This window comes from Lutra lutra, chromosome 9 (assembly GCF_902655055.1).
Source record: "Lutra lutra chromosome 9, mLutLut1.2, whole genome shotgun sequence".
Classification (NCBI taxonomy): domain Eukaryota; kingdom Metazoa; phylum Chordata; class Mammalia; order Carnivora; family Mustelidae; genus Lutra; species Lutra lutra.
This window is the reverse complement of record NC_062286.1, coordinates 105,243,455-105,266,398: the sequence shown is the minus strand read 5'-3', so window position 1 is coordinate 105,266,398 and position 22,944 is coordinate 105,243,455. Positions and strand designations below refer to the sequence as shown.

The 22,944-nt window shown below is 45.4% G+C and overlaps 1 protein-coding gene across 2 annotated transcripts in view; it reads left to right on the top strand.

The window, feature by feature from the left end:
- ISM1 (isthmin 1) overlaps window positions 1-16,801 on the top strand; it is a 74,460-nt gene extending 57,659 nt beyond the window's left edge. For both annotated transcript variants that reach the window (XM_047746514.1, XM_047746515.1), the window contains exons 4-6: window positions 6,338-6,481; window positions 11,123-11,212; window positions 14,730-16,801. In XM_047746514.1, the coding sequence (XP_047602470.1) occupies window positions 6,338-6,481; window positions 11,123-11,212; window positions 14,730-15,247 (752 nt within the window). In that variant the 3' untranslated portion in view covers window positions 15,248-16,801. The remainder of the gene's footprint in view (window positions 1-6,337; window positions 6,482-11,122; window positions 11,213-14,729) is intronic.
- The last annotated feature ends 6,143 nt before the right edge of the window (window positions 16,802-22,944 follow it).

The following is a 22,944-nucleotide window of genomic DNA, read 5'->3' as shown; positions in this document are numbered from 1 at the left end:
AGGAGGCTTGTAAAACCTCCCCTTTTCCAGAAGAAGTAGAGTTTACCTATTTTCCAAGAGAAAAGGACTAGGGATAATTACCAACATTTATAAAGCACTTCCCAAGCACTAGTCCCTCTTATTGGCATCTCACATATATTAACTTATTTAATCAGCTCTCTGAGGCAGATACCCCATTTTACAGATGGGAAAACTGAAGCCTAGAGAAGTGAAGCAACTTGACCTTGAGGCAAGTCTGAGACCTCTCAGGCAGTCTGAGCCCAGAGTCTGTTCTCCTAACCACTTTGTTGTCCTGCCTCTCTGGGAAACAAAAATAATCATATCCTTTAGGACAGCAGAGTGATTATGGAAATGCATGCTTAACTGGGAAGACAGAAATGAGAGGAAAGTCCTGTGGTGTTAAGCAAGGGAAACGCAGAGGATCCCTGGGTTCCAGGCCGACGTGTCACAAGTTTCTGACTTAATCATTTGCCCAGCACACAGGGGACATGGTTTTGAAGACTAGAGCTCAGATCCTCCCCATCAGAATCCCCTGACTACATAATTAAAAGTTACCAATCCTGGCCTCAGCCCCTTCCCTTTATACTAATAGTCCTCAAGATGTGAACCCCAAATGAGCCGCATCAACATGGCCCGAGACTGTGATAGGAATGCAAATTTTCAGGCCCCAACCCCAGGCCTATTGAACCAACCACTCTGGGCTGGCTCCCCCAGATCTGTGTTTGAACAAGCCCTCCAGGGGGCTCTGGTGCCCTGAGCCCACTATTCCAGAGTGACGGTCCTCAGTTTTGGTTGTTCCTCACACTCACCCGAGCAATTCTTTAGATCCCAATGCCCAGACTTCTCTTCAGTCCAGTTAAATTGGGATCTCTGGGGGGTGCAGCCCAAGCATCAGGTTTTAAGAGCTCTGTGATATGCTCTTAAGTAGACATGAAGCCCAGCTTGAGAGACGCTGCTATCCTTCTGCGGAATTAGAATGTCCGGGAGTGAGACCTGGAGTCGGTCTTTCTTTGCTTTTTTTGTTTCTTTCTTTTTGCAACCAGCGTCTCCTGATGATTCTCAGGCTCACCAGAGTTTGCAGACCACAACTAGAAACAACTTTTGCATCTAAAGACCTTACAGAATACACTCTGGTGAATTCATGAACATGAAGAACATCGTCCATTTCTTTTTTTTTTTTTTTAAGATTTTATTTATTTATTTGACAGAGAGAGATCACAAGTAGACGGAGAGGCAGGCAGAGAGAGAGAGGGAAGCAGGCTCCCCGCTGAGCAGAGAGCCCGACGCGGGACTCGATCCCAGGACCCTGAGATCATGACCTGAGCCAAAGGCAGCGGCTTAACCCACTGAGCCACCCAGGCGCCCCACATCGTCCATTTCTATCTTGAGGATAGAATTCAGTTCTACTGGGACCATGACTGTGGCTGCTTCAGCCACCTTCACCATAGCTTTCTAGGCCTAGAATCCCTGTGGAGGGTCTTGCGTCTGGATCTGACAGCAGCTCAGGGCCATGGAGAAACTCCCATCTTTTATGGTTTGGGAGTATCTCTTAGTAACTCCCTCATCATTGGAGTAGATCCCAGGACAGCTACTTTACAAGAAAATCTTGTCCCTTATAATACCCCTAAAGGAATCCTTCTCAGACTTTAACATGAATGCAAATAACCTGGGGGTCTTTTCCAGTGTAGCTTCTGATGCAGTGGCTGAGGCCGGCACTGCTGGTCTTCGGACCACACTTTGAGTAGCACGACTCTGTGTGGCAAATGCTCAGCAGCGGGCCCTGTGAGTGAAGGAATGGCTGCTTCTCTGACAGGTTCACAAGGAACGTGTGGTTTCCAGAATTCTCTGTAGCATCAGAAAAGCTCAATACTCTTTTTTTCAATCAACAAGAAACTATTAAACAATTTATAAGTATTTGTCCCTAGGTCTGGTGCTGGGAAGGATCCAGGGAGAGAAGTCCTGGAAAGGCAGGGTTCCGGAAGCGCAAACTTCCTGGGGTTCCGACCCGCTACAAGGGTGTGCTGGCTAGTCTGAGGCATGCTAAACCTGCCACAGGAACTGGTCTTTGGGGAGGATGTTGATTTCAGATTTTTAAAAGTAGCAACTTTAGTCAGAATTTAAATGTTGGTGGCCAAAGAGTACTTCAAAAAAAAAAAAAAACCAGGTGGGAAAAAAAAAAATAGACAAGAATGGCATCTTTAGAATGTGTTATAAAACACACGACGGAAGCTGGTTAGACCTAGTTTTGACTGTGGGAACACAGTGGCTCTGCTTTGGACTGTATTTGAGATGCTCCATTTGAAACGCCTTCTGTAGAGATACTTAAGGTATCATCAAGGACAAAGGAAGAGTCCAGAGAAATATTTTTCTGTCAAATAGCAGTATACCATTCCCAAAACTGTTCTGAATAACCTGCAAAATAAAACCAGATAGGCAATTGCTTACTGTAACCTGGGTTTGGGACTCTGTTCCTTACAATTCTCTGACTGGTCAGAGGCCTCTGTTAATAGAGTTCCTAGTGATTTTTGTCAAGGCTTTTTCTTTGTAATGTTGAATTATGGCCACATGAGTGGGTGTCTTAAAAAAGAGAGGCCAATATGGGCCAGAATTAAAGCTGCCGGGGTACCGGGGTATAAAGGAGCCTATGGCAGGAGCAGAGAGACCTCACCTCTCGTCCCAGCTCTGCCAGGTCTGAGCTGCGTGACGTTAGGCAAGACCCTTAACCTCTCTGAGCCTCAGTTTCCTTATCCATAAAAGAAGGATGTTTCCACCTACCCACAGGATTATTATCAGAGCTTAATCAGTATGTTTAGACAGAGAAGCTGGTTAAAGCAGACCCTCAGTAATTGGTAGCCACTCTCATCTAAGATTAGCAGTGGAGGCTTGCCTGGGACCAAGTCAAGACCAAATCACCCCAGTTGCCCAGACGCTAACCAACCCACAGGTCTCTAGTACGCTCAAACTACTTAATCACTACCTTAAAATTTCAAACGACATGCTTGAAACCCAGCTCTCAGCCCAGTACACTGCAGATTGTTCTCTTCCCTCACTGAGCTCTTTGATGTCACAGGGACTGCTTTTTACTGTCATTGTTGTCATCTCAGCAATTACCGCTGTTCACATTCATTTTCTGCTCTGAGCCATGTTCCCTGGCAGGTGAGCAAATGAGAACAGACTTGTTTTATTAGAGCAGAAAGGAACACTGCCCTCAAAGCCTTCTGTCCTTCGCACACATTAAACAAATAGAGAGTCCCCAAGAGGAGGGTCTTTCCTGGGACATGCGTCTAAGACAGTCGGCTATGGAGCCTTCAGGGTGGTGAGCTGACATGTACGCTTAGCCCTTCGTCACTAGCCTAACAGAAATGACCAGCCGCATGGTGACGGAACTGTTTGGTGCCTGATTTGGGGGGACCACATCTTACATTTGGAAAATAAAGGGCTTTGGGAGCATTTAAAATAAAAGCATAAAGAAAGCCACTAATTGGAATAATAAGCCCTTCATTGTTCCAGAGTCCATAAGTCATCTAGAAAGCATATTTTAGGGAGAATTTTATGGTATATTTTTAATAGTTAACTTTTGCTGCTCAAGAAACCACCCCCAAAATTTAGTGGCTTAAAAGAAGAAATAGGTTCTCTCTTAAGAATCTGCAATTTGCCTGGACTTTTCTTCAGCTCTGGGCTGGACTGACTGGGGCTGGAGGTCTAGGATGGCTTCCCTCAGCAATGGGGCCGCAGCTGGACAGGTGGCTGGCTAGGGTCTATCTCCAGCTGTCCCTCACCCTCCAGGTAGCTAGCCCTGGCTTTTCCCATAGTGTTGGATGAGTTCTCTACAGCCAGAGGGCAAACACTGATGCACGAACACATTTCCAGCCTCTGTTTGCATCATATTGCTATTTTTCCATTGGCCATGGTAAGTCACATGGCCCAGGCTGGGGTCAGGAGAGGACAGTAACCGCAGGGTAGATACGAGGAGAGGAATTATAGAAGTCATTTTTCACGTAATCGGACGCACTATTAACATTCAGTAATTTAGTTCCAAGAAACCAAGACCAGAAATTACCTTGTGCAAAGATTCCAGTAGAAGCCTCATCGCAGGGTTAATGCTGAAATCTCAAAGTTCAAGGATATTTCCCCATTGCTTCTGCTAAGCCAAGCAGGAACACCAGTTGACATCACTGGATTATATACCCACCATAAAAAGTGACAGGAACTCTACCTATGTACTCAGTAAACTTATTCTGACTGGCCCATCGCCCCCCTTATGAGTCTAATGACATTACAATCATTATTTGTGACTTTTTGTTGTTGCTGTTCCCTTCAACAAAGCTGGTCTTGGTGGTACGTGTAGACGTGGTTGAGTGTGTTCATGTATGTCTGTAACCCACTGCACCTGAATGTTCCCCCGACGACAGTGTGATTTCACAGTTGTTCCAGGCATATCTCTGACATTCTTGGGGAGATGACCAAGAGGCACCAGACCACAGAGGTCTTGGAGGGAGCACCCAGTGCTTCTCCCTCTGGAAGCAGCTTGTCTCTCCAGTTCTACCGTTGATGCCTACTAAGAGATGGGAGAGATGAAGACGCTCACACTGGGCAAACAGGCCCAACTCCTTCACATAAGGCAGTAGTTTCAAACATCTGGCTTGGCTGTGTTGCTGGAAAACCATTTCTTAGAAGAAGATCAAAATAGAAAAAGATTCCTTCTGGGAAAGAGGAGAAATGGACAGGGGCCCTGGGGGCAGTCAAGGTGTGGGCAAACTCTCTGCTCTGGGTTAGGGCTGAGGACACAACCATGAACCACCCCCCCACACACAACTCCATTTAATGGGCTGAGGAGACTCAGCGGCCCTGTGTTTGCCTAAGGAGTGTTCTGAGTGAGCACCATGTAAACAACAGCCTGGGAGGCTGGCACAGAGCCCACACTGCAGGTAGAAACATGTGTGGACTACATTCCTGCTGGGCTTACATAATAAGGATCACCACGACCTGTTACGAACCAAGAGGACCCCTTCCCAGCAGAGCACATGCCTCTTGCCCCAAGCTTGGCACTGGCAGAGGCCCCAAGGCTATAGGAAGATCTGGATAAACCAGGAGAAAATTACTACAGAGTAGAGATGCTGCAGAGACAGTCATGCTGTAGAGATCAAAGACTCAGCACTGGGACCCCAGCTTTCCTTTCTGTTACCCTTATTACCTTGGATAAGTCCTCCCACCCTCAACCACCAGTCACACTAGGAATTAGTTTCTTTACTTTTAAAAAGAGAAACTAGTCTTGATAATATACCGACCTTCCTCACACCCCTCACACTCCCAAGCCCCCCCCATTTGGTCTACTTCTCCTTTTTTCCATACCATGTATTGGCTTCTAATGTACTTACTCTAACAACTTACTCATTTTTTGTTTAATTATTGCCTGACTCTTCTTACTAAAATATTATTTCCACCAAGGCAAAAATCTTGGAAGTTTTATTTAATGGTATTTCCCATATACCTAGAATTAAGCCTGGCATATAATAGGGGCTATCCAATAAATATTCATTGGATAGATATTAAGTGATGACCTTGAAGGGTCATTTCTAGCTTTACCATTATGTAGTGGTTATCTACTGCTGTGTAACAAACCATCCCAAAACTCAGTGGCTTAAGACAACACCAGTTTATTATTTCTCATGATTCTGTGGCTCAGGAGTTCGGGCCCCACAAGGCTGTTGCTATGCTCCTCATGCGTCTGCTCTATTCAGCTGTCTACTGGAAAGGGCTAGAAGGATCAACAAGGCTTCACTCACGTGTGTAGTATCTTGTGACCCGTAATATACAAGTTTAGCCTCAGCTTCTTTCACAGCGACTGGATTGCCCAGAGTGAAAGTTGGAAGTTGCCAAGCTCCTAGGGCGGAAGTCAGCTCAGATTTTAGGGAAGGGGAAATAGACTCTCTCACTCGCTCTCTCCCTCACTCTTGCTCTCTCAATGAATGTATGTATGGGGAGGGAAGGAAGTGATGGTGGTCATCTTTGGAAACTACGTACCATAGTATTGCATGATCCCATACTGTACAAATGCATGCATTCTCAGTAGGCGCTTACCGGGAACCTTCTAAGGGTCAGGCCCCGGCAACGTGCTGACCACCACGGTACTCAAAACCTCAGACAGAGTCTCTACTCTCACCAAGCTAATCCCTAAAATGAACTCCAGAGCCACAAGCCTTTTGACTCCAGCTGGCATCTGGTCTCCTCCAAGGGCAAGAACGATGGAAGAAGACAACTGGAAGGCTCCTTGACAAGGGGGATTTGGGGACTCTTTGGGCAGCAGCTAGTGACCGTATCCCTGGCTCCCTTCCAGATTCCACAGATGGCGAGGGCGACTGGAGTCTCTGGTCTGTCTGCAGTGTCACCTGTGGGAACGGCAACCAGAAACGGACCAGGTCTTGTGGCTACGCATGTACCGCAACAGAATCTAGGACATGTGACCGTCCACACTGCCCAGGTGGGTTTATGCAGGGGAGTGGTTCCAAGTTCAAGCAAGAGTTTTTCATTTATATTTAAACCTTAAAGAAAATCACTTTTTAAAGGACAGCCATTTCCCTAATAAGGATTCTTACCAGATTGAAACAGTAAGAGATGAGTAATGAGCTGAATGGATGCAAAGATGGGTTTCCTGAGTCTTCAGCACAATTGCAGTAGTCATGACGTAGAGCACAGTGCCACAGTGTACTTGTGCAATTTCAAGGAGGGACTATGGTTAACTTGGGCCTTTGATGCGGGATTTGTTTTGCCTTGAAGAGACACATGCTGAGAGACCTTCATAGTCCGATAAGGAAGCCAGGATGAGAGGTTTCACGGACGCATACAGGAAAACCACGCAGATAGCTCTGTCAGCGAGGCATGAGAGTTACTGGAGGATCCGTGGGAGGAAACTGAGGACACTTGGCAGTTCATTATTACTTTTTTTAAAAGATTTATTTATTTACTTGAGAGAGAGAGAGAGAAAGTAAATGGGGGGGGAGGGGCAGAGGGAGACAGAGAATCCTGAAGCAGACTCCATGCTGGGGTCAGTCCTAGGACTCTGAGACGCTGACCTGAACTGAACTAAGAGTCAATCCCTTAACACCTTGAGCCCCCCAGGCGCAGCCAGTTAATTACTACTTTAAACTGCATTGGCTACTCTGGGCAAATGCATTAAAATCTGGAGATTCAGAAGCAAAAAATAAAATAAGAATAAAAATAAACTGCATTGTCAGGGTTTTGAAAACTAAACTAATTGTAAACTTGGTGAGAGGCCGTATTGGGGGTAAAAAATAATTGTGTTTGTCTGCAGCAATTGGGTAACAAAGTGTGACCTGTTGTTCTACAGCATACACATTTTTAAAGGGTCAAGAAGACGGAAAAGGAGAAGGAAAAGAAAAAGGAGGAGGGGGAAGAAATATGCAACCAAGACCACATGTGACTCACAAGGCCTAAAATATTTACTCTCTGACCTTTTACAAAGCAATTTACCAACCCCTGGCCTGTGGTTTTGCATTTACATGTGTTCCCATTGCCAGGTAGAATACCAGCTTAAAATAAGATCTCGGATTCTTCTAACAAATGGCACATTCTGAATGGCCTCATCTGAAAGATATTTCAGAGACAGAAAGTTTGATCCCCACATACCCAAACTTCCTTTTTCTTTTTTTTTTTAATTTAAATTCAGTTAACCAACATATAGTAAGTACATCATTAGTTTCTGATGTAGTGGTCAGTGATTCATCAGTTGCATATAATACCCAGTGCTCATCACTTCATGTGCCCTCCTTAATGCCCATCACCCAGTTACCCTATTCCCCCAGCACCGCCCCTCCAGCAGCCCTCAGTTGGCTGAGTAATATTCCGTTGTATATATATAAACCACATCTCCTTTAACCACTCATCTGTTGAAGGACATCTGGGCTCCTTCCACAGTTTGGCTATTGTGGACAGTGCTGCTATGAATATTGGAGTGCAGGTACCCCTTCTTTTCACTACATCTGTATCTTTAGGGTAAATACCCAGTAGTGCATTTACTGGGTCATAGGATAGCTCTATTTTTAACTTCTTGAGGAACCCCTGTACTGTTTTCCAGAGTGGTTGTACCAGCTTGCATCCCCACCAAGAGTGTAAGAAGGTTCCCCTTTCTCTACATCCTCGCCAACATTTGTTGTTTCCTGTCTGGTTAATTTTTGCCATTCTAACCGGTATAAGGTGGTATCTCATTATGGTTTTGATTTGTAGTTCACTGATGCCAAGTGATATGGAGCATTTTTTCATGTGTCTGTTGGCCATGTGTATGTCTTCTTTGGAGAAGTGTCTGTTCATGTCTCCCACCCATTTCTTGACTTGGATTATTTGTTGTTTGGGTGTTGAGGTTAATACAGACTTCCTTTTACATTTTTTTACTTTTTTATTCTTTTTTTTTTGTTTCTTTTTTTAAGAGAGAGAGAGAGAATACAAGCAAGTGGAGTGTGGCAAAGGGGGAAAGAGAGAATCTCAAGCAAGCTCCACACTCAACACAGAACCTGATGCAGGGGCTCAATCTCACAACCCTCAGATCATGACCTGAGCCAAAATCAGGAGTGTGGCGCCTAACAGACTGAGCCAACCGGATGCCCCCAGACTTCCTCTTTCTACTCCTACAACTCAGTCGTTAGACCATAAGGCTGATATTTGAAACAAAAAAGAAGTGGAGGTGGGCACCTGGGCGGTTCAGTCATTTGAGTGACTGCGTTCAGCTCAGAGCATGATCCTGGAGTCTCAGAATTGAGTCCTGTGTCGGGCTCCCTGCTCAATGGGGAATCTCCTTCTCCCTCTGACCCTCTCCCCTTCTTGGGCTCTCTCTCTCAAATAAATAAGTGAAATCTTAAAAAAAAAAAAGTGAAAGAGCAGAGGGTTTCTGGGGGTAGAGAGGAAGGATCAGATTAGGTATGCATATGTTAGCAAAGCAGCATATGTAGAAAACAGGCCGAAATTTAACAAGTGGCTGTTTGGGCTCTATGTCAGCCATGTGGGTGGATTTCAGGAAGTGGAGCAACCATCAAGATGATTTTCCTGATCTTTATCATGCTAATCATAATGAAGCTGAGTTGGACATCTGATGTGATAGGATTTAGATAGGTGGAAATAAACCCATAAATAATAATAAGATGAGAGATAAGAAGAGAAGGAAGACAGGAAAACAATGAAGAAGGAAGAGAAAGACAGTATGAAGAAGAAGAAAAGATGATAATGAAGATGATGGAGAACAGGATTTTTTGAGGACTCAAGTATCAAGCAGATTTCTGAGGTCTTCATGTACCTTATTTCATTTAATTCCTGCAATAGCCTCGTGAAGTGGATGTTTATTATTGTACTCACTCAACAGCTGTAGAAACAGGCACAGGGTTAACTTGCATGAGTCACACAAACAGCAAGAGGTCAATCTTGAATCTGAATTCAGGCAGTCTGATTCCAAGGTCCATGTTCTTAATGATTAAACTGGTCCACTGCCACCAGGAGGAAAGATACGGGGTTCAGCCACTCATGGATACAGACAGTATTTAGTGTCTGGGCTTGGGGGCTTGCTGCTGTTTTCTTTTCCCAAGCTGGTACCAGATCCAAGTCTACCCACTGGCGACCACCATTCTGAATATTTCTCTTCAACCATTTTGAATGTTGTCTTCTTGTTTTCTCTCACCACCTAGAGCAACGTGCCCAGCAGGCCTGCTCCTGCGTTTTCTTCTCTTGTGACCCTGCCCCTCTTCCATTCTTTCTGCCTCTCAGTTCCTGGGCCTCCCAGTCTTTTTCAGGGCTCCTTTGACATGAAGGATTTTTTTTTTTTTTTAAACAGGATCTCTTTCTTTATTTGTTTTGGTGATTCTCAGCATTACTTGAAAGAGTCATGGAGGGGCGTCTGGGTGGCTCAGTGGGTTAAGCCTCTGCCTTCGGCTCAGGTCATGATCTCAGGATCTTGGGATCGAGCCCCACATCGGGCTCTCTGCTCGGCGGGAGCCTGCTTCTCCCTTCTCTCTGCCTGCCTCTCTGTTTACTTGTGATCTCTCTCTCTGTCAAATAAATAAATAAAAATTTAAAAAAAAAAAAAAGAGTCATGGAGCAGGCAGTGTCCCTGGCCTGGCAGTGATTACACTGTAAAAGTTTGTCCCCTAGGTCAACCCTATAAATAAGTTCAAGGAGCTTCATGTAAAGCCAGAGAGAGCCCCTTAAAGAAATCAAGTCATGCCTCCCAGGCCACTAAGGCTCTCCACCAACATAGACTACTATGTTCCATGTTCTACCACACCAGCCTCCTCAGATGCCTCAGCTAACATGGCATTCCTGTTTGTAAGGGAAGGCTGGATGGGAGTGGTAGTTTGGGGAAGGAGAGGGGAACCGGGAAGTATGAGACAAACTGGATTCAGCCCCTCTGAGCCAGTAATGACAAGCCCGGCTTACTCTCTTTGAAGCATCATGGGCAGTGCTGGACATCCTAGAATGTGAGATATCTGCTCTTTAGCTGTGGACTACTATATCCTCAAAATAATCCTGGGGAAATTATCAGCTAACACTCACCACTTACTTCTGTAAATTCTTTCTTTACACATAATTCCTTGAGTGCATTTAACTCTATGAGGTGGGGCACTTATGTCTCCCCATTTTACAGATGTGAAAGCTGAGGCACTTGAAGGTTTAAGTGGCTTGATCAGGATTACAGGCTAGTAACGATCTGAACCCTGTCAGTCAGTCCTTAAAACTGGTATGGACCACTAGACAAAATATTAACCCTTGCTTCTAATCCAGTTTGTCACCCAGACACCACCAGACAGGTAGACTTGCAGATGGACATGTGTCCCCTACTGCCCCAAACCCCATTCTGGGCCTAGTGAATGAGTTCCTTAAGACCCACTCAGGCACATTTGGATCTGATTTCATGCTGCAAATGGTATCTGGGGTTTTAATATATTTTATGCTCTACTACCTGCTTTTCACTCTTTCCTCTGCTGGCAAGTTCTCTGCCCATGAGTAGTGATGAATACAAAAAAGGCTTTGTTCAGGTGTATTTGTTTCTTGATTTGCTAGGGAGGTGGGGGGTAACTTTTTCCATATAACTAGGGAAAAATGAGCTCCTGTCTGTGTTTAGGAATTGAAGACACCTTCAGGACAGCCGCCACCGAAGTGAGTCTGCTGGCGGGAAGCGAGGAGTTTAATGCTACCAAACTGTTTGAAGTCGGTAAGTAGACCTTTGTCCCCATTTTTTATCCAAATATTGATTTAATATTTTGGAGATTCCTTTTGCTTTTACAGTGCCATCCCGTCCTAGGATCCATTTAAGTGTTTCATTTTCCTCTTACGGGGTCCAGTACTCCCAGCGAATTTCTCGCGCACAGAATATACTCTAAGCAAGAGAGAGCCGTCCCAAGCCTCCTGCCCCAGGCTGGGCCGAGCAGAGCGCCCTCTGTGTCCGCCTTGCTTGCCACCCAGTTTCCACGATAAGTGGGACAGGAGTGGGACAGCTCTCCCCTCAGTATGGATTCAGTCTCCAGTGGGGCCTCACGCCCCTTCTGACAGCCTTCACGGAGTGTCCCCAAAAAGTGAGGAAATGCTGGTCTTGGTTCTGTAGCAAAAGGAAGAAAGGAGAGGAAAGGAGCTTTCTCCTTATTATGCCTGCCTCCCTCTACCACATATATTTTTTCGTAAACCTTTGGCATACTCTGCTACTCATCTGCTCGAAAGTGCTAGGCCAAACACAGTCTGCATGAACCAACCCAAAAGACAAGTGACAGCTAAGTGCAAGGCGAAAACTTCCTTTTTAAAAATAGCTTCATGTGCTTCGGGATGCAATTCTGTATTGCAGAGAGGTGAGACTCCTGCCACATTACCGCGTGCCACCCGAAACTTCATCAGCCTCGGCCAAACAGGAGGCAGTTTGAAATTCTCTGTGATCCAGGGCTTCCACTTCAGTCCTTCACACACACAAACTACCTTTAGCAGGAGCCTTCTGCAAACACAATGCTTTTACTACCGCCCCCCCACCACACACACCCCCGAAAGAAATTAGAGACTAAATGCAAGAAATTTACACTAAATGGTAGAGCAACAAAAGTTGTCTCTTGAGGGCAGAGAGCTTCTCAGGTCTCTTCCTATTGCATACCCTACAGACAGGCAGCTCCTTGCTTTTTTGCTGAGGATAGGTTCAGTTGCACAAAGCCACACCTGAAGTGGGACTAAAGACACACAGAGATGAGTAGGGATGGGTGTCAGTCAGGTTCTGGGCAGGAACAAACACGACACACTGGAATCAGGTAATTGAGGAGCATTCTATGAAGGTCTGATGAGCCGGATAGATTGGACACCAAGAAGGGGTTGGACAGAACAATGGGGAGCCCTAACTGCCCCTTGGCCTGAAGGGACAAGGGTAGCTGTGTGCAGAGGGCTACTACCCGCCACCATTCTGGGCTCTCTGAAAGGTGTAGCCAACTTGCAACAGTGAAGGAGGAACCACAGGGACAAATACATTGACCTCACTCTCCTCTCTCACCCTGGTCTCTGACCAGGTCCTCCCTTTGGCTCAACCCAAAGAGCAGTCAGGGATCTAGGGGTCCACTGATAGAGTCCACATAGGACAACCTTCCAGGGGGAGGGAAAACATGGAATGGGAAGAGAGAAGACCAAACAGAAGATGCCTCACCGAGATGGGATACAGCTTGATCTGCACAAGGTCATTTGCCAAACCTGGTAGCACCTCAGTTAGCTGATCTGTCGAATGGTAGGAGGTCACAGGGCCCCCTTATGGAGCTATTGTAGAATTAAATGAGTTCATATTGGCAGAGCATTTAGAACGTGCCCATCACACTGAACACCTACCAAGTTTGATAGGTAAAAATAAGTCAGTGTATGTTCTGTGGGTACATGAATTATGATAACCAAGCCATTTTCTAGAGCCTCACTGAATATTGCTTCTGAACACCCTGTCTGATGGAGGAGACCTGCCCTGGCTTTGCAGACACACATTTCCCAGGAGGGAGCCTGCATTCTCTCACTGCTGTTCAGTCAGGGGCTCACAGGGCTGGAATTGTAGAGCTCAGGCCCAAATTGAACCTTGGCATATCCCCTCTGGCAGGACCCTGGGCCCACAGGCTCCCTGCATTCCTCCAGCTTAATCTTCACTGTGCCTTAAGAGACGGGCATCCTTTTCATCCCCAATTTGGAGAGGAGTATACTAAAGCACAGGGAGGGAGACTATACCTGCACGAGGGCATGAGCTAGTAGAAGGTAGAGCTAGATTTGATCGCAGACAACTGAACACAAGATCCCACACGCTTCCTCTTAGGCCAGGCCTTTCTGAGTGCTTGAGAGATGCCCCCTCTTTCTCTTCTTCATTCCACTGAGAGAAACCTGCGCTCTCCTCCAACCTGCCCCCAACCCTGCCCCCATCCTGGCCACTTGATTCCTTCTTAGGGCACCACCAGCCTCCCAGGCATCTGGGTCAGAGCAGGGAGTCACTCCTAATGTCTCTCCTCCCTTTCCCTCCAGCCCACCCAGGCCCAGCGGCCCTACTCTCTGAGCTCACTTGATCCCTCCTGTTCGGTCCTTTCCCACTTGGACTCTGACAACTGATACCAGCACTGAATGTATCTTCTTCCTGTTCAGCTCAGCCAGTAGCTGTCACTCCAAAACCTTCAGTAGCTCCCCACTGCCCTCGGAACAAGCCTAAACCTCACAGAAGAGTCCCGCGATCTGACACCAACAGACTTCCTGCCCTATAGCCTCCGTTCCGGTGACACCAAACATGTTCCCCAGCCCCAGACAACCCCAGCAAATTTTGTTCTGCTCAACCTTGGCGTACGCGAGTGGTCTGTTCCTGGGGCCAGTTGTTCCCATGGGCAGGCAGGACCCACACAAACATATCTTGGTTTTTCAAATAAAGCCAGGAATCCACATTAACAAACTGGAACCACCTCAGTCTTAAATTAGCTCAATGATTAATTAATTAATTGACAATGAAGTCAACATCTTTTAATACTGTAAGGCCCAAATACGACAACCTCCAGGGGCAGGTTCTGGCTGGAAGCCTAAAGGGCAGTGGCCTCTGGGCCTTACTGTTAAGTTCCCTAAAAGCAGGGGCCACCTGCCCCTTCCTCTTTGAGACATCTCATCATATGGATTTCCTTACAAGGATTGTCACTCTTTGGTGCCTGTGGTTAAGAGATGAGGCCACCAGCTCTAGCTTAATCCAGTCAGTGAGTGGCACAAATAAAACCAGGGACTACCAGTTCTCCTTTGAGGTACTTTCCACCTTGTTACCAGATACTTAAAGAGGAGATTCAAAATTGTCCCCTGAATTAGTGTTCATTTTGTTATAGGTGTTAGCGGAGTTATCCTGCAACCTCCCTTTCTTCCTCAGATGCCTCCTAAAATTCAGGGATAATCATATCATATGTTTTCAAGAAATAAGACAGACGAAGCAATTGTAATGGTTAAATCTAGGTGATGGCAGACAGGGAGTCACTGCTGGAGTTTCATCTCGCTACTTTTCTGTGTCTGAAATTTTTCATGGTATCACATGGGGAGGAGGTTGCCTTGCAAATAAAGTTCCCAAGGCCAAGAGGGGTGAGCATGACCAAAGCGAGGGCTGGTGGTTCCAGGGGACCGCAGGGATTCCCCGTGGGAGGGGAGGAGTTGAGGTCAGTGTGAATCTGCCACCCCTGATGCATATGGTGAGAGAGGTTCTCTCTGGTCTTTCTCAGATACGGACAGCTGCGAGCGTTGGATGGGCTGCAAAAGTGAGTTCTTAAAGAAGTACATGCACAAGGTCATCAACGACCTGCCCAGCTGCCCCTGCTCCTACCCCACCGAGGTGGCCTACAGCACGGCGGACATCTTCGACCGCATCAAGCGCAAGGACTTCCGCTGGAAGGACGCCAGTGGGCCCAAGGAGAAGCTGGAGATCTACAAGCCCACGGCCCGGTACTGCATTCGCTCCATGCTGTCCCTGGAGAGCACCACGCTGGCGGCCCAGCACTGTTGCTATGGCGACAATATGCAGCTCATCACCAGGGGCAAAGGGGCGGGGACCCCCAACCTCATCAGCACCGAGTTCTCAGCAGAGCTCCACTACAAGGTGGACGTCCTCCCCTGGATTATCTGCAAGGGCGACTGGAGCAGGTACAACGAGGCCCGGCCTCCCAACAACGGACAGAAGTGCACTGAGAGTCCCTCAGACGAAGATTACATCAAGCAGTTCCAAGAGGCCAGGGAGTACTAAGGAGATGTCCGCTCCGGTATTTGTGACACAAAAGCAGTGCGCGGATCTGCCGCCAGGGCAGGGCGGGGCCGGTCTTATCCGCATCCGTAGATATTTGTATACACTACGAGGGTATGTTTCATAAATCACACTAGGGGTGAGCACCTGCCCCGGGTGACGGCTGTCTGAAGCCACCTTGCCATCTGAAATGCCCACAGAGCTCCTTGGAATCCCTCCGAGGGGCGATGTTGGCAGGAGGATGGGGACAAAGGAGCCAGAAGAAGAACCTGGAAGCCATCGTGGGTGGGATTCAGTGCACACCCAGATCCTGCGTTTCCTGGAGGAGCAAAGAGGGAAAGACTGGGTTGTAAACGTTATAAGCAGTTTTTATATATAACTTATTTAATATGAATGTGACTTAAGCATAACCTTTTCGCTGGAGTTGTGAAACTGTTTAATCACTTCTGTGAGAGTTCAGACAGGGGCTCAAGGAGGTGGAAGAGAAGGGAATTTGGGAGTAATTTTTTCTTTTAAACTAAATATCTCCACGGAAGTGTCTCAAAAACAAGAAAATCCCACCTTAAACCAAATGTTCTTTAGTCCTGAGGCACCCTGCTGGAGTCTTGGCTTCCAGAATATCCTTGCCTAAGATTGGATAGCAGGAGGAGGGCACATGGGGATTTTAGGGGCAAACCTGAGGACTGGTTTTAAATAGGCTTTAAAATAAAAGGCCAATGTTAGCATAATGCTCTAATTCTACTAAAAGGCTACAGAATGGCAGAAGTTCTGCTCATGCCTTAGTGGGAGGTTCAGAAGGCTGCGGGAAGGTCAGACATAAATATAGGTAATAGCACTTTTGCAGAAGAAAAAACAAAAGCAAAATAGATGGGAAAAGAACATGGACCTCATTTCATCTATTTTATTCTAATACTGTCGTAACAATTTTTCTTTTTCTCCACCAATATGTTACCAGCAAATACATATAAAAAGAGTAGGGGGATTCAAATCTATAAAATTTCTAATTTTTTATGTTTTAAGAAAGGGGAAAAAAACTACATTATTTTTGTAAAGTATTTATTGAGTCATTGAGTCTTGTGCATCAAGCAATTGTAATATGACCTGGTTATGTAGTGTGGAACTTAGGACAAACAAAGAGTTTGTTCTTATGCAATCTTTACTTGCAAACTCCAGGAAAAGAGAATATATCATAAAATCATAATAAAATGTGTTACCTGCAATAAATGTGTTACCTGCAAATATTTATGATGCATATACCGTAAAGAACAAGCCCAGGGTGTCGAGGCAGGAGAGAGGGAGGTTCAGACCAGGTGGGAATAAAAGGCTCATTGATTGACTTGATGGTGGGTGGTATAACTCACGACACCTTTGGCACCAAGAATGTCAGGCCAGGCCTCAGGAGGCTGAACTCATTGACACACGGGTAAGTTTTTGCCCACTCAGAGCTAAGAAAGAACTAAGAAAAGCAGACTAGAGCAAAGGCTTAAGACAGTCCAGAGGAGGGACGTCTGGGTGGTTCAGTTGGTTAAGCATCCAACTCTTAATTTTGGCGCAGATCGTGATCTCAGGGTCATGAGATCGAGCCCTGTGTCAGGCTCCATGCTGGGCTTGAAGCCTGCCTAAGGTTCTCTTTCTCCCCCTTTCTCTGCCCCTCTGCTACCTTCCCCCCATCTATGCCTTTCAAAAAAAAATAAAGAAGAAGAAAGGACAATCCAGATGAGCAGGACTGCTTCCAGACAAAATTGTGCAATGATAGAAGTAAGTAGAACTATTCATCATGCAGATTATTCCAGATGAGAAAACCAAAACCCAGGGGGAAAAAATGTATCACACTGGATGGACCCATCTTTCATTTCCTAGCCTAATGCTCTTTCTACTATATCAAATTGTTGATGTCCTAGTGGTGTCTTGGGTATTCTTGATCCCACTCTTAAATTCCCCTAATAATTCTTTTGGAAAAGCTCTTATCAATCATTTACACTTTAGAATGAACTACCCCTGTATTTCCCTTCTCAGAATATCTATATTTAAGAGCTATTTCTAATTATGACATGAGAAGCCTTATCGACATCTAAAAGAATTTTAAGCAAGTGAACTGATAGGGAGAGAATCAATACATCTATGTATCAGGGAAGCAGATTTGGTTACTAATAATAAGAAAACTATTTTTGCAAAGATAGTTGGTTGCAACAGATTGCATTGCCTTTGAGGTGGTGAGTCCCAGTTGGGACAGGTATTCAAGCAGTGATGAGATGAAGCACATGAGAAGATAAATTGAGAAATGAGAGGGAAAAATTTGTGTGATAACACCCTCTGATAAATGTTTTTTAAAGGGTAAGTGCAAAGTACTATGGGAAAACAGGCACAAATCAAGGAAGTACCTATTGGGACTAATGGAGGATTGGTATTTCATAAAGCAGGGAACAGGGAGGGGGAAGTGGATGCATTTAGGGTTAGAAAAAAGTAAGAATAAAAACAAGGAACTAGGAATGAGCTTGGGTTTTTCTGAAGGCCAGTATATTTCGAGTGATGAGCAGAGGAACAAGAGTGGTAAGTTTTGGAGTTATATCTAAGGTATCTTTATTAAGGATTTATCATGGAAGATTAAAGTGAACAGAGCTCTTTCCTGCTAAAGTGAGAATGACTGATATAAGCAATATTTTCAACAGGCTCTTTGCCTTTTTCATCTCAGACCTTGCTGACCTAGTAATATGAAAGTTGGAAGATGAGGTGGATTGGGGGCAGGGGAGAGCCCCTGGGCTCTTTGCCTACTGAATACATCCCTAGTCTCCTATACCTGACCAGGTTAGTGCCATACCTCTGGAAATTTGCTGAACTATGGTCTGCCTCTATCAGGATAAGTTAGTTTTCAGTCCCGAAGCCAGTGAGTGGTGCTCAGAAAACCAGAACCCCTCTGTTTGGGTATCTGATAAGACAATGCAATCTTATCTTATTTTCAGCACAGGGTCTCAAGCCAGGCCCAGGGTAACCCCAAGGAATTCCCTCCTTGCAAACAGATCATGTGCTCAAGGGCCAATTTCGCCTGCAGCAGAGTGTGCTGCCTGCACCCTTGCCTTTAGCACCTATCACCCCTCAGCAAGTACTCTACAAAAGCCTCTCATCAAATTTTTGCTCCTTCGATTCTCCCTGGAAAAAAGAGCTCCTTTTCTAGTAATGCACTGGGCTTCTTGGGTCCCACGCCTTGAGCGAGCCAATAGGAGAGAACAGAGATGCCCAAGGCCCTCTAGTGGCCGCACATGGGAAAGTTGAGGAATAGGACTTGGACACACGGAGCTTTCTCTTTGGCCCCAGTACAACCGTCCACCATGATTATAGTCTTCGCAGTGTTTCTCTCTGGGTAGCTCAGCGGCCAGGAGGTTAGAGTTCTCCAGCCTCACTAACATCAGGGATCAATGAATAGTACTATCCTTGCCACTCTTTCCCGAGCTCACACTTGTGCCTCAGTGCTATTCCCTTTACTATGGGAGGCAGCAGAGTACATCACATTCATTTTACGGACAACGAAAAAGAAGCCCAACAAGGTTAACGAACTTGCCCAAACTCATATTGCTCCATAAATGGCAGAGCTGGCTGAAGCCAGTCCTTTTTAACCACCAAGCCAACATTCATAACCTTCCTCTTTGTTCTACGCCTTTCCCAAGTCTTCTCAACACTCACAGGATGTTAGGTTTTTGTTTATTTGTTTTTCTCTAACTCACCCTGCTTTTACTCAGATTGTTCAGATCTGCCAAATGTCCCTACATCAACCCTTACAGTGTCTCACATTGGGCACAGAGGGTCTGGCTTTATTTCTACATATTCTGCACAGCTCTGTCATTCTGTAAGCGGTCGCCGGAGATACGACAGTATACAAATCCGAGTTGGAGGGCAGACAGCCACAAAGTAAATACGTACTGAGATAATGATAAGTGATATAAAGAGAAACAAATTATTTGATCACACACTGTATGTTGCATTATTTATTGCAATACTTAGTTGCTGTAATAGGCAGTCCTCAAAATCACAGCGACTTAACGCTGTAAAACCTGGATTTGTTTCTGGCCAAGTGTCTCTCCTCTAAGTGATGACCAGGGGTCCAGACTCCTTCCATGCTGTGGCTTGGCCATCTTCAAGCTGGGACTCTCTAGGACGACCTGGGAGTCCTCTCTATTCCAGCCTGCTTAAAGAGTAGAGAGTGGTCAGGATGAGCATAAAGGTTAGGTCAAGCAGAGATGTACTAAACATCATTTCCACTCCATCTCCAGGGCTCTGTTCCATGCCACACTCTTCTGCAAGGACAATGGGGAAATAGAGTTTAATTGAGGGATTGGGGGTGTGGGAAGCCAAGATAGGCTATGTGAGCACTCAGCCCGTGTCTGCCATGGAGGTAGACCACCTGGTTATGAGAGCCAGCGCAAGGGACTCTGGATGGTCCCAAAGTAGGTGACCAAAGAAGAGAGGGGCTTGCCAGCCCCTCACCATCTTCCACATTATATTATAGTGCTAAACTAGACCTCAGTTTATTAGCTATCAACTGGATAGCTGTCTTACCTACTCATTGTTGCACCCCGCTTGGCACTTACCACACTTCCTACACATTTGTGTCCACCAGCCCAATTCTTAACTGGAAGTTTCGACAAGCCTTAGCCTCATCACTTTCTCTGGGCAGTGGGGCCCCTTGGCTTGCACAAGAAACAGAATGAAGTGCCAGGGAGTTCACAGTCCCCCCCAGGAACATTTAACAGCTGACTGAGAGGAGCTATGTGTATGAATGCCCCAGCCTCCTCACCCTCCACTGGGGCAATTCTGAAGCATATTTTGTACTATTCTCAGAGCTCCCAGCGGGACTGAGCTCCAGGCACCCACAGAGGTAACTCGCTTGCTAACACACCATTCATTGTCTTCCTTTCTATCCCCGTGTTTCTTCGGCCACTCCCCTTCTGTGGCTCGCTGGGATCATCTCTCCAGAGTGCTATCTACTCAGATCGTTCTCTCTGGATTCTCTTCCAGGGGAGTCCCAAACCAAGACATAAGTTTATGCTTTGATACTTACTGAGTGCCATTCAAATATAAGCTCACTCTTATTTTCATCATGCTCACGTGGAGAGGCGGTTTTGTTGTTGGTGATAGCTCTACCAAGAAAGAAAATCCAATCTCATTCGAACCAGAGATTGGCACTCTACCAGATTTTCAGCTTTTAAAAAACAAAGTGATAAGTCCCCAGTTTTTATAATTAGATCCAACAGACAGAAAATGACCCTGCCAGATCCCTCTAAAAATTGCTGAACACCTTCTCCTCGTTTTTTAATTCATCTCCTTGCTGACTACAAACCAGCGCTGCTTCACGACCCACACTTTGAGTAGCCCTGTTCTAATCAACTGAGTGACACTGATCGGTACCCCCATGAACAGGGATTCCGGCCTGACATACAAAATCATGAAAAAACTTCACAGGAAGTTATGTGTGGGGAGGGAAGAGGATGGGGTTCTCCCTTTGTCATCCACTTACAATTTCCAATGGAAAAATGTGTGGGTTGTCACCATTATGCCTGCACTATTTCAGACTAATTAAAGGCTTGCCATGGTAATTACTGGGTGGGTATACCCAGGAACATACATCCATGTGTACAGATCCCTGAACACAGTAGTATAAATTAAGACGGAAAGCTTACAGCCTGTTGCTTTTCTGAGGCTTAGTGTTGGTTTACCATACGGGATTAGGAGAAGAGGGGCACTTTCTGGGATCAGAAGGTAAGACTTCTTAGGAAACAAATTTATGGGACTAGCAACTCTTTGTTGCACTGGAAGAACAAACCTTAGAGACAGTTTGGGTTTTTCGGTTTTTGTTTTTGATATATATTTTTCCTACCTCCATCTCCATGTTGGAAAGCCAACATACAAAAATCAGTGCCTTGCCTGGAAAGGCAAAAAGAACATCATCCTCAACCATTTTAGTAGCAGGGGTATTGGTGGATTGAGACACAGCTGCAAAAGCAAAGCTGGGTAAGAATTTTATGACTTTGCTAATTTTCTATCTGTTCCGGGAGTAATAAATATGCCCTTACAGATATTCAAAATTGCCCTCAAAATAAAATAAAATAAAATAAAATAACAACTTCTAAATGGCACAGAAAAGCCTTTCATTCTTGAAGCATGTAATTCATGGATGATTTTCAAAATGTCATGTTTGAATTGGGAAAGTAACATTTCTTGAATTAACCAGCCAGTTGCTTCAAGAACATGACTCAAAGGATATAAAAATTTCAAGCCTGACTTTTAAAAAAGAAAAAAAGGATTTTTTTCTATGCAGCTAAGTTTATTTTTCACAAAGGTCATGGCTACATATTAGGTTTATTCGCCATGGAAGGGAATGGTCTAAATGAAGCACACCTTTAATTCCTTAGTGAAAGGGAGCAGTAACAGACCTTAACAAGCACCGCTTCCAAATTTCACACCAGTAGACATGCAGTTTCATTTTGTCTAGCTCTGTCCTCCTTCGCTCCCTTCTACACCCAGCTTGGGTTTTGTTTTGTTTTATCTTTAGAGAGCTTAGCAAATGGACAAGGAGGCGGGGGAAGGCAAAGAGAAAAGCCAGGATTTCCTGGGACAAAATCCTCTTTGGAACTTCTAAAGTAACTCATTGCCCCGGTTGTCAATATAACTAAGGTGAGGTCTTTGCATGGGAGGAAGACCAGAGAGACCCACAACCCTAAACCAAAGCTTGAGATAAAAGCAAACTCACTCTGTTTTCTCTTCTTCAAGATTTCTACACTGCACCATTCCGGTCGCCTTCCCCACTGCTCCTCGTTTGTTCCTTTTGCCACACAACCAGCCATCTTGTAGCCAGCTGCTGTGCTTTGGAGCCAATCCTGCCTTTTTTTTAATATTCTGTAATAAACAAGCAAACAAACAAATAATACCCTTCAAACTTTTGATTGATATATAACATACAATTGGAAAAATGTACACGTATCATAATCTTTGTGGCTCGGTGAATTTTCACAAAGCAAACACACTCATGAGCAAAGTCAAGAAAGAGAACAGAAAGTTTGGGAGGGAGCTCCCCGGGATGAAATGTTCTATGTCTCGATTATGATGGTGGCTCCACAACTTGCTGCATTTGTCAAAACCCATTAAATTGGACCCTTAGGGGAAAAAATTGAATTTCATCATATGTAAATGTTACCTCAACAGAAAATAACTACAACATTCCTGTCACTCCCACGCCACCTTCCAACTCATAACCACTTCCTGCCAAAAGTAATCAGTGTCATGACCCGAGATTGGTTTTGCCTGATTTCGAACGTCGGCAGAATCCTACAGCATATGCTCCCTGAGGTCTGGCATCTTTTGTTCTACATTGTATTGGGAAAGTCTTCCATACTGCTGTTTGCAGTTATTGGTCATTCATTCTCATCACTGTCTAGTCTGCATGTCTCTATTTACCTTTTCTACCATTTGGGGGGTTGCCTGTTTGGAACTTTTATAAACAGTGCTGCCGTGAATGGTCCAGGGTGCAGCTAGTCATGCTTGTCTGCAGACATTTCCATTGGAAATAGAATTAACAGGTCCTAGGGCGTGAACAGCTTTAGCAGATGCTGCCCAACAGCTTTCCAAAGTAGTTATAGTGGTTGACATTCTATCCAGGAGTGGTTGAAGGTTCTGATTCTTTGATCAGTCTTGGTTCTGCCCCTACACTA